Genomic DNA, 12,680 nt, shown 5'->3' with positions numbered 1-12,680 from the left:
TCCTGGATGGCTGTTGTGTCCCCCTACACCTGAGCTCTTATCTCTCAGGCGCAGTCACGTGGGCTTAGACGTGGGCTACATGTATGTGTGTGTGTGTGTGTGTGGGAGAGGGTGTGTAGAGGTTTGGCTGATGTGAGTACTAGAAGGAGAGGAGAAGGTGAGCACAGCAGACCCAGGTAAACTTATTCTTTACCTGTTGTTCCAGCGAGTGAGTAAGAACTTACTTATGTCTTGTGGTTAGACTCCAGCGTCCTTCCTTACCCACAATTCTATTTCTTCACCGTGTTCATTTCGCGTTTAGGTTTTTTTAGTGTTTTTTTTTTCCACATTTTTCTGCATTTTTTTTTTCAAAGTTAAATTCTATTGGTGAGTTGTGCAACAGTTTAGCGATAACGTGGGGAAGTGGGTGATTGTTTCTGACTGCTGGATTATAAACTATTTTAAGTTTCTTCTTGCCTTCATTTGGTTCTTTATATTTCTTGTAAGGAAAATTGTTTCGTTTTTTTTTTATTTATTTTCTCTCTGTTCCACAATTTCATCTAGAATAGCTCAAAGGTAAGTTTTGGTTGAATTTTTTAAAACTCTTTCACTCCGTAATTATTTACCCCATTCTGGTGGAATCAACGCTGGTAACGTCTGTTAGGAGAGAAAGAGTGAAAGTTATTTCGACATAATATAAAATATTTCATTTGAATCTTTGACTCTGCATGTTGAAAACGAGTAAAATAAAAAGGAATGGTTTTGTTTTATACTGACTCTTTGATTGTTTTATTATATCCTTTTACAAAGCTTATATCAACTCACTTTATAATTATTTTTTTTAAAAGAAAATCTATATCGACCACCGGCAGACAATGGTTATGCGTGCGCTAGATGTGGCAAAATATATAGGTCGCATCTGGGGGTGGGTAGCCCCGGGAAATACTGCATTCTTCATTAATCTTCGGACTCGAAGACAAGCCCTTCTATTTTGTTTGATATCAATTAAGGGAAATAACTTTATAGCTGTAAATGCGGAGTTTTTTCCCTTAGATAACTTTGTTTTTCAAAATGTATTTTTTTTTGTCCTTATTTTTTTTTTTCTGCGAAAGTTTCTGTATTTGATTCGTTTGAACACTTGATGGAACTTTGCGCTTATGTATGTGTGTGTGTGTGTGACAACACTTTGTTTCCATTATATTAGAAATTCTTCGATCTATTAATGGAATAAACATAACTATCCAGATTTGTAGTGTGACTTAGAAGGTGAGCCTTACATAATTACTTTTTAAACTTAAGAGACATCAATTTGGTTTCATATTTTTTAAAGTTATTTTTTGTTAGATTTCTGATAGAATAAAGTCTCTAGGATCTATCAGAGCACTTTGTGTAGTACTAAGAGATTTGGGTTAAAAAAAAAAAAAAAGATAAATAATTGATTTTAGTCAAATGAAACAACAGTTTTAATGTAAAAATATCGAATAAAAAGTAAAACTGTACGAAATCATCTTAATCTAGTCTCATTCTAGTCTTAATCTAGTCTCATTCTAGTCATAATCTAGTCTCATTCTAGTCTTAATCTAGATTCATTCTAGATTCATTCTAGTCTTAATCTAGTCTCATTCTAGTCTTAATCTAGACTCATTCTAGTCTTAATTTAGATTCATTCTAGTCTTAATCTAGACTCATTCTAGTCTTAATCTAGTCTCATTCTAGTCTTAATCTAGTCTCATTCTAGTCTTAATCTAGTCTCATTCTAGGCTTAACCTAGTCTCATTCTAGTCATAATCTAGTCTCATTCTAGTCTTAATCTAGATTCATTCTAGATTCATTCTAGTCTTAATCTAGTCTCATTCTAGTCTTAATCAGTCTCATTCTAGTCTTAATCTAGACTCATTCTAGTCTTAATCTAGACTCATTCTAGTCTTAATTTAGATTCATTCTAGTCTTAATCTAGACTCATTCTAGTCTTAATCTAGTCTCATTCTAGTCTTAATCTAGTCTCATTCTAGTCTTAATCTAGTCTCATTCTAGGCTTAACCTAGTCTCATTCTAGTCATAATCTAGTCTCATTCTAGTCTTAATCTAGATTCATTCTAGATTCATTCTAGTCTTAATCTAGTCTCATTCTAGTCTTAATCAGTCTCATTCTAGTCTTAATCTAGACTCATTCTAGTCTTAATCTAGACTCATTCTAGTCTTAATTTAGATTCATTCTAGTCTTAATCTAGACTCATTCTAGTCTTAATCTAGTCTCATTCTAGTCTTAATCTAGTCTCATTCTAGTCTTAATCTAGACTCATTCTAGTCTTAATTTAGATTCATTCTAGTCTTAATCTAGACTCATTCTAGTCTTAATCTAGTCTCATTCTAGTCTTAATCTAGTCTCATTCTAGTCTTAATCTAGATTCATTCTAGATTCATTCTAGTCTTAATCTAGTCTCATTCTAGTCTTAATCTAGTCTCATTCTAGTCTTAATCTAGTCTCAGTCTAGTCCTGGAGTAATTTGGTGGTTTGTTACATGCTAGTCATCCAATCTTTTCTTTGTTTCATCCTTGTCATTTTGTGTTCAGTAATCGTCTTCAGTTTTTGTTTAAACTGTTTACTTTAAATAGAGTATTTAGTGAGGAAAAAAAGAGAAAGTAGTATGGAGAAATATGGTGACGATATAATGGAACCTAAATGGAAAAAAAAAACTTAAGAAAGAGGAAGATTCGCGAAGATTTTGCAATAGACAAACTAAACAATATGAAGGAAGCCATATTGAAAGATCACTGCTGCCAACTAATAGAAATACTTTGTGTTACAAGCAACAGAGCTTAGAAGAAATTAGATTCCGTAGTGCTGAAAAATCCAAACATATTAAAATACTTCGCTTATGACTCACTACTTCCTTATTTTATACACCGGATACACCAATAAAGTTGCTATTTATAGATTTGGCGCCATGTATGAAGATCTCCAGTGTTTTTAAGACTACGAATTCGCAAATTAACTCTCGCTAAGAGAGGATTTACAGTAATTATAAAATAGAATAAGAATAATAATATAATAATGAGGCGAATGTCTTCGATCCTAAAAGAGTGTAGTTGGCAGACCCAGCTGTAAATCTACATGTTTGTCATATCTTTTATCTTCTGATGTTGAATACCGTCAAAATGTAAGCTACATTTAATGGCATTTATTGCTAGCTTTGGTTTTAAAATAAAATGACACCATGGTCGCTTATTTTACGAATCGTCAACACACATCAAGCAATATCCGTTCACTTATGTGCCAATAGTGGTCTAGTGTTCTCTATACAGCCCCTCCCTAGACCTTTTGTGTTGATCGTTTCCTGGACTCTAGCAGCAGTCATAAGGTAGAAATCGTTTGGATAAACACGCTCGCAAGTTCTTGCCGAGTTGGTACACAAGAGTTTAAAGAGCCAGGGAGGTCAGAGGTCAGCATGAACAGCGCCCCCTTGTAGAAACAGGAAAAATAGAGGATGCCCTTCAAGTAGATTAAAACAATGAGCATTATTCTATGACCACTTACGAAACAATATAAATTTTGTATCAGCTTATGGAACGGCATAGAAATAGATTACGTGCCGGATATGGTTCTGTGTATAAAAGTTGTAGAGTGGGGGGAAAGACGTGTGTGTAGACTTTTGGAAGAAAACTAAAAGCAGAGGTGTTGATAGCTTTCTGTTGATGACTCCATGATGACATTGCGTTTCGAGCACTGACCTAAAATGATTGCGTTAATACGAGTACTTGGCTGATGGAAAGAGAGAATAGATTAATAGCATGGCTTTTGATAGAGCCAACAGTCAAGCCAATTTAGCTTGTTAGCAGTGCTGGACTTAACTATAGGCAAGATAAGGGATAGCTTAGAGCCCCGTTGTTAGGCGGACCCCCAAAAAATGGTTCCAGGGATAAGTTTGATCACTTGGAAGTAAGAACGTAGGGGGAAAAATGTCTTACATTGATTACAAAAAGCCCCATATCTTGAATAGCTTAGGGCCTTATGAACCATACATTATTTGTTCAATCTGCTCTATGATAACATGTTTAGTAAGGTAACAGTTAAATTTTTATTTATTGCAACAACTACATGGTGGAGGTTGTTTTCTTTTTCATTTCTCTTATAAGAAAATATAAAACGTAAAGAATCAAACCAAACTCATTGATCATTATTTGTATTGTCTAAAGAGTTGAGTCGAAGACACTTGGAACTCTAGACCCACTGAAGCTCTCTTCCATCGGCTTGTTCTGTATGGAGGGGGGGGGGGGTTCCAAACATATAATTTTTATTACATCCCTATTACCGATGGCTCGTATGCCTCCAAGACTCTCGGGTTAGAGGCGAGGTAGAAGGCCGAGCACTCGGAGAAACTCACCCATATTCCTTCTTGTACCACGTCAGCCCGTTCAGAAACGGTGTGTGAATAGTTACATGGTTGTTGTTGCTCTTTTCATTCCCCGCCATTGTAATGGACTCGGTCCTTGGGCACCCCAACGGGGGCTCTGTTTTGCTTCCCTACTGGCCTAATCGTCTGCTCTAACGATCGTTTCCATCCGGGCGCCACTTTGTGACTGAGAAGCGTTCCCCCGGGACGTTAGGGACCACAAGAAACTGATTTTTGTTGTTGTTTAAGGCCATTAATGCTCCATGAAGACCAGAGTCTCAGAATGAACAAAATTTAATGAAGGCAATTAATATGTTCAATAAAACTGAACAAATGTTTACAGTATTTGCAAATAGTGACGTAATGATGCTAATTAATATGCAGAGTTTTGTGTGTTTGCTAAACAGGCTCCACTCCTTACTCTCCCCCTCATTCTAGCTATGTTTATATACCTCCCAGCCCCACCCCTACCCCTTGTCAGTGTACAGGTTTTATATAGTTCCGTATGCGTTGACCTTCATCGTGGCACGTGCTTTTTTTTTTTAACTCGTTTGAAACCAAGAGTCGGGAGCGTGAGTAACATTATGTGTGTGAGACTTTGAATGTGTGTGTGAGCGCGTTTGAATGTGTGTGAGCGTTTCTGTGTAGGTAAAAAAAGTCTTATGTGTGAGCGTGTGCGGAGGAGATGTGTTTGTATGTGAACTCTTGTATGTGTGTGTATGTGTTCAGATAGGTTTATTTACATGTGTGATGCAGGAAAACTCAGACGAACATTTGCAGAAGTGGCCAGACAAATTTTGTGAAGTGTGAAAGCAATTATTTAATTAATTATAATAAGATAAAATATTGTTTTCAAACTGGCATATACAACATTTAAAAAAAATCAGAAAGTAAACTTGCAGTGTTATTCTACTGTTCTTCTTCTGGATTTAAATTGGATTGTATAGGAAGCCGATGTAAGCGTGAAGTGTTTGAGTAAGTCTTGTAGCATACATAAACAGAAACGTTTTAGTGTTTATTTAGTCTAGAAACAGTTACTAGCAGTTTATTTATACACAATTCATAATAAGCTATTTTATTTTATTTTATTATTGATATTTTATTATTACTTTATGTTAACGATGACTTCAAACCAAAAGAAAAACTAAATTGATAGACAAACGTAGCAAAGTAAACAGTGATTTAAGTCAGCTCCCCAATATTACCAGAACTTTAGCCCGTAATTCTATACTTGGTTGGGGGTTGACTTATTTGTAATTTAAGAATATATATTTTTCTAAAAGCTAGTTTGTAAGCATCTGGTAGTTATCCAACTTTGCAACTACAAACAAATATGTATAGATAGATAGATAGACAGACAGACGGACGGACGGACGGACGGACGGATATGGATATAGATATAGATACATACATTTAGGATTATAAGAAGTTGTATAGCGAATCGTCTCACGGACAACGATTCATTGGATTACCGATCAGTTTATGCATATAGTAGACAACCTCATCCCCCTAAAGGGGGGGGGTCGAAAAAAAAATCTACCCATGTGGGGATCTCCCCGCCCCTATTTTAAACTCCAAGAGCTTATTTTGGTAGTTTACTCACGTCTATGTATGCATTGACCTTCAAACTCACTAGTACTCAATAGCAAACAGTCCGCTCATCCAACTAGTACTCATTAGCAAACAGTCCGCTCATCCAACTAGTACTCAATAGCAAACAGTCCGCTCATCCAACTAGTACTCAATAGCAAACAGTCCGCTCATCCAACTAGTACTCATTAGCAAACAGTCCGCTCATCCAACTAGTACTCATTAGCAAACAGTCCGCTCATCCAACTAGTACTCAATAGCAAACAGTCCGCTCATCCAACTAGTACTCAATAGCAAACAGTCCGCTCATCCAACTAGTACTCATTAGCAAACAGTCCGCTCATCCAACTAGTACTCAATAGCAAACAGTCCGCTCATCCAACTAGTACTCAAAAGCACACAGTCCGCTCATCCAACTAGACTGACCTTGGATAAGGAGCAAGGAGACCTTCTGAGAAGGAACACATTGTGTCTGTGTGTGTGTCTGTGTGTGTGTGTGTGTTTGTGTGTGTACGCGCTCCAGGACGGATATAGGAGAAAGACATGGGTGCAGAAAAGTTCTGCCTGATAGAGAGAGGGGGGGGGGTCAAATAAGGATAGCGTGAGAACGATGACTCGAAGTCTGGAGCAGGTTGATGTGTTCTGGGCATCTGGCTCTAGAAGGGTCACTGCTGGGCGAATCAGCGAGAAAGGGTTTAACCCTCCAAGTCATTTCTGATTGGTTGAATTGGTGCAACAATACGTTATTTCTGATTGTTTGAATTTGATACGTCTGATAAAACTAACACTACTTCTACCCATCTCAGTGTTATGGTCTTTGTGTGTGTTTCTATGGTGACGCTGGGAAGAGGTTAGCGATTGGTTGTGAATGATGCAACATAGGTGGCATTGTGGTCGCTTGGTCTAAGGGGAGACGACTCTAAAACGTGAGACTGAAAAGTTGTGTTATTGTACTGAGTTAGATTTTGTTTAAAAAAATATTAGTAGTAAAGTCTAGTACATTTATTTTATCTCATATCAACTTGACTTTGTCTATATTATAATAAAAGTGATAGTTAGTTTCTTCATAAAACGAAGTTACTCAATTTATTTGAAGTCTTACTTGTTATGATATAATACGCCTACAGCGGTTTAGTTGTCTACCAGCAGTTTGGTGCTACAAGTCAACCACCGTCAATAACACCCAGACACCCGTAAGGAGAAGGATGGAAAGTCATTGAGGTACCACCTAAGACGCTTACTCAACTTCACGCCTATAGTTGGGGTTGGACCACTTTGCTCGCTTTCTAGTGAAGCTAAGTGATACATTAGCCTTAGTTCAAGTGAATAATTAGCCATGAGGCTAAGTCTGGCTAAGTGATGAATTAGCCACAAGTCAAGGGAAGAATTAGCGAAGATATCTCAATTGTAAATACATGTAGTTAAACTGGAGAAATGATGGAAACGAAACACATGAATCTAAGTGAAGAATTAGCCATGAAGCAGTGTGAAGAATTAGCCACGAAGCTATGTGAAGAATTAGCCATGAAGCTATGTGAAGAATTAGCCACGAAGCTATGTGAAGAATTAGCCATGAAGCTATGTGAAGAATTAGCCCTGAAGCTATGTGAAGAATTAGCAACGAAGCTATGTGAAGAATTAGCCATGAAGCTATGTGAAGAATTAGCCATGAAGCTATGTGAAGAATTAGCCATGAAGCTGTGTGAAGAATTCTGTTTTTTTAAGATTGATGCTGAATCGAAAATCAGCCATAAATCTAGTGAAGAATTATCGAAGATATCTCAATTGTACATGCATATCATTAAAATGAAAAAAAAAAGGTGGAAATACACTGACATAAACACACATACAGACACAGAGATATACAGACACAAAAGCTCCAAACCAGAGACGTAGTTATATACATATATATATATATAGGGTGGGGGGAGAATTTGAAAATCTCCCGGGCGTCTAAGTGGTATAAATAATGTTTGGAGGTAAAACAAGACTTACGGTATAGGTAAGACCTAGACCTAAATAGCAAGATTGTAGTGTAGTCTGTTACGCAATGCAATGACTAATGCCTGCACAGATTCAGGTAGAGACACACAAAAAATCTGGAACTGAACGAACTCCAGGAGGCTAAAAATAGCTGTAACACTTTAGATCAACACAGTTCTTGCAGAAAAGTTTCATTCTAATATACGAAAAACAAAAAAAAAGAAACACAAACTGTAAATTTTGTCATTTTTTCTTTCGAAACTGACTGCGTGCACTCTAAATGTGTGATCAGCTTGCATATGTTTAATGTTTTACGTGAGTTAAGAGTGTGTGTTGAACTATCACCTATTGAGCTATTGAGAATGTAATTGGATAGTCTTAAATGCTTTGCTTGGCCTCACTGCCCACGTGACGATGAACTTTCCGTGTCAGCTTAACCTTAAAAAAACTGAATGCCATCTTGCACCTTTTGTTTTCTTCTAGGAGGCTAGAAAGTTCAAAGTTCACACTATCTGTGCCTACACTAGAAACTATTGTCTGGGTTTTACGACGAGGGATACTCATCTCGCCCTCTTGATCGCCGTCACTGGGGGGAGGGGGGGAGCAAATCTTTTTATCAAATGATCCGATGAGTCGGGGGGAGCGGAGTAGTAGGGGAATGGGTAAAAAAAAAAAAAACATGCACAAACACACACACCTTTCTTAAAACATATGGACACCCTGGTCAAATGTTTTAGACTTGTACCGTCCCTATCTCTATGACTCATAGAACATTTGCATACATAATAACAAGTGTGATTCATTTATTCATAGATCCAGATCCTAATTATTCAGTAAATGTATCATCAAATATAGAACAACAAAATATACTTTATAAATTCATTCGTATTTTCAAGCAATACTATTGCTATACCACATCTAGAGGAGAAATACAACTGCATTATATCCAGAAGAGAAATACAACTGCACTATATCTAGAGGAGAAATACAACTGCATTATATCCAGAAGAGAAATACAACTGCACTATATCTAGAAGAGAAATACAATTGCATTATGTGTAAAATAGTCGCATTATTTGATTAGAGTAACACCATTAGTAAAATCACTAAACTTAAATACACTTTAGGACAGAAGAATACAAAGTGAAGTAGCTACAATACATAAAACACTGAACCATAATTTACAATTTTTTTACTCACTGTCTGTCTGTCTGTCTGTCTAGTACAATTTTCATGCACATTATTTCTCCCACTTCCCGTTTTCGGAACAAGTTTAAACTTCGCAAGGTTATTGTCCTTAACAAAACGTGATCAATTTAAAAAAAAATTAGTAATGATTAATTTAGTTTCATATTGATTAAAGAAAATAAATCTTACAATATGGCTGTAAATGTACAGTTCTTTCCCTTATATGAACCCCTTTTTTTTTTTTTTTTTTTTTTTTTTTTTTTTTTTTTTTTTTAAGTTTGTTTGTTCATTTTGCCTTTTATCCGTTCACCTTGCCTCTGTGATTCGGTTCTGCTACGTGCTGAAGATGATTCCTGTTAAGTGGGGAAAACTGGAAGAGTTTAGAACATTTTTTTGTTTTACTTTACAAACTATAAATATAAAAATGATCACAAAACTTTCACTTCAAAAGATATATAGTTTTTTTTTTTTTTTATACTTTTGTTATCAGTTAGTCCTCCGTGAAATCAATTTGCTGTTAGGATATTTTGAAAAGTAATTTCTTTCAAGTCCACAGGCTCAAGTTTTCATCTAGCCTAGGCATTACAACATCATTGCGACATCATTACAACATCACAACAACATCATAATATCAGATACTTTTTTTGATGGGAAATCGTTGAATCACGTTATAATGTTTCCAAACATATTTCCTCGGTACTTTGAGGTTCTCAACTCACCAAACTATCATTGTATGCTCTGGCTGGTATAGTACCTCATACGTGCTCCTTAGCCTTGAGCTTTTATTTTCTAGTGTTGAAATCTCGTTTACATATTCATCATTTCATTATCATCAAGAAAGTTAGCCTTATACTTCAAATTAAATCTTATCTTATAAATATCAGAAGTCTTACGCATTTTATGTGTGTATGTAATCTAGCATGTTATTCAGTGACTAACTCTGCTAAGTATTTGGTTTTCCTGACTTATTCAAGCAACCGATTCCATGCTTTCATTGCACTAGAGAAGAAAGAGCACTTGTACGATTTTGTCCTAGCACGTGGAATAAGAAATGTGCCTTAACTTTGTGTCTTTCTGGGTATTATTTTTTTCACATTGGTTACCAAAGTCATTCGTGTTTTATTAGAATAGCAGGACAATCAGATGGACTTCGTTTAAATAGTGGATATTTGTAGGTTATGTGATATGCCAAAAATAGTTGTATCTGTCTCGCAAGAAAATGGATGACCCCAGATGAATCATTGGTTTTAGTTTCTTTTGAGTTCATATAGGTGTAATAAAGTTGAAGCTTTTTGTAGATGTAAAAATATTCTTCTCATGCTGAATTACCATTTTACCTGACACAATGGGTTACAATAAAAACAAACACAAACAAGTATCCCTTGTGCCATTCGAGGAGCCTAAACCAGGAAAACCAATGTCTTAACTAGAATTTATATCCAAAGTAGGAACGGCTAGACAATCGCTTGGAAATGTGTAAGATTTTTTATTTCGAAGAATTGCTTTTCAGTTATAATCCAAGGGTTTGGAACAAAAACAATTGGTAGATTAACTCTTTCTCTCCTAACTGACGATACCAGCGTTGATTTCACCAGAATGTGGTGAATAATTACGGAGAGAAAAAGTTAATGCAGTAGGGCCTTATCTTCAAAAGAGAAGATATTGACGTCCTTGATTAAAGTATTTCTGTTTTATTTCTATGTCTAACAGAGGGATAAGCCAGCCCTTCCCACCCCAAGCGTCGCCATGCCTTCCTATGATGAGATCAACGATGAGGAGGAACTCCATAAGTTGGTAAGTAACTTGTGCTACACCTGTATCTCTTTGTGCTACATCTTCGTCCGTTGTCTCTTTTTCTGCTACACTTGTATCTCAGCAGCAAACGTCTTTATCACCTCTCACTTTGTGCTACATCTTTATCGCAATTTTTTCGTGCTATTCCACATATTTATTTATTTGAGCTCTATCTGTATCGCGTTTCTCTTTGGACATCAATAATGTCTGTTTCACTTTTGTCAATAATGTCTGTTTCACTTTTGTCAATAATGTCTGTTTCACTTTTGTCAATAATGTCTGTTTCTCTTTTGTCAATAATGTCTGTTTCACTTTTGTCAATAATGTCTGTTTCACTTTTGTCAATAATGTCTGTTTCCTTTTGTCAATAATGTCTGTTTCACTTTTGTCAATAATGTCTGTTTCACTTTTGTCAATAATGTCTGTTTCACTTTTGTCAATAACGTCTGTCTGCAGATGCTTTCGAATTCCTTGTCGTCTTTGTGGTAGATTTTTTTTTTCTATCTTTCTTTTTGTAGTAATTCATTGTATAAATCGTACATTCTTTTTTTTGTCTTTTTTTTGTGTGTTCAATGTAAGTATGAAAGTTGAGAAGATAACGCAGACATCTCATATCTAAAGAACTACCCTAGTCTTAGGCTTAAAGAGGAATGGAGATGGTGTAGCAGGTGTTAGATGGGTCGTGAATCTATGACGAAGTAGGTGTTAAAATAACCACAGGTACAACAATGGGGTTAATTGTGGTCGTACTTCAGTCTGGCGAGTGTTGAGTACTGATAGGTGGTGAAATGAGCTCACAATGTGGGTAGAGGAAGTGGTAGATACCTGGCATAATTAAGAGGCCAAGATCTCTCTCTCTCTCTCTCTCTCTCTCTCTCTCCCTCTCTGTCCGAGATTCTCGTAGCCTGTCACATCTCATCTTCGTTACTGAAAGACTGTAAGATATTCCCGTGCCTCTCTGTAACCAAACTTTTAATATCAGTCGCTAAATAAATGAAACAGACGTCAGTGGAGGAAATGACGCAAATTACCCGAATTCAAAATATGCTACGCATGCGCAGTAAATGTTCTAATTAACTTAAATCAGACTTACGCGAACAATCATATTGATAACTTTAGTTACTTTGAGCATAGGTTGATTTTGCTTTTTAAAATAACGTTACTAACAGAAATGCGTGTCTAGATCTCTAGTTTTAAAAGGATGGCGTAGGAAAAAAAAATCCCGAAATTCTATTTTTTTAATTTATTTGTTAAATTGCGATATATCCTTTTTTTTTTTTTTTTTTTGCTCATCCTTGTTGAATTGTTACATAGTTTCTGGTTGAAATGTTACAGTTTCTAGTTGCAATGTCACATAGATTGTAGTTGAATTGTTTCGTAGTTTCTAGTTGAATTGTTACATAGTTTGTAGTTGAATTGTTAGTTTCTGTTTAAAATGTTACAATGTTTCATGTCCTCAATTTCTAAAAATAAAATTGTTTGGCATGGCAGTGACCTACATTTCAGAAAGTCTAGTCGCCAGCCTTTTATCATTACTTATAGATCTAGAATACGGTTTCTCAAAGGTGCAGGATTGCTGGCTTGCGGTCATTTTAAAAAGCAAAACACGAAACTATGGCACATGAGAGAAGAAGCTATTGCGATCCGAGGCACATTTACATTTCCTTCTTATAGCTGCTATTCGTTGCTCGTTGGCTATTCAGAACTTTCATAGCGTTGGAATGGAACTCTCATACACTGGCGGATCCAGGG

The 12,680-nt window shown here is 36.1% G+C and overlaps 1 protein-coding gene across 5 annotated transcripts in view; it reads left to right on the top strand.

Annotated features, from left to right (window-relative positions):
• Positions 1 to 12,680, top strand: part of LOC106051420 (uncharacterized) — a 187,175-nt gene that overhangs the window by 141,278 nt on the left and 33,217 nt on the right. For all 5 annotated transcript variants that reach the window (XM_056007179.1, XM_056007178.1, XM_056007177.1 and 2 more), the window contains one exon: positions 10,845 to 10,928. In XM_056007179.1, the coding sequence (XP_055863154.1) occupies positions 10,845 to 10,928 (84 nt within the window). The remainder of the gene's footprint in view (positions 1 to 10,844; positions 10,929 to 12,680) is intronic.

The sequence above is a fragment of the Biomphalaria glabrata genome, chromosome 12 (assembly GCF_947242115.1).
Source record: "Biomphalaria glabrata chromosome 12, xgBioGlab47.1, whole genome shotgun sequence".
NCBI lineage: Eukaryota > Metazoa > Mollusca > Gastropoda > Planorbidae > Biomphalaria > Biomphalaria glabrata.
Note: the sequence above shows the minus strand (reverse complement) of the source record. Positions and strands in the feature narration are given on the sequence as shown.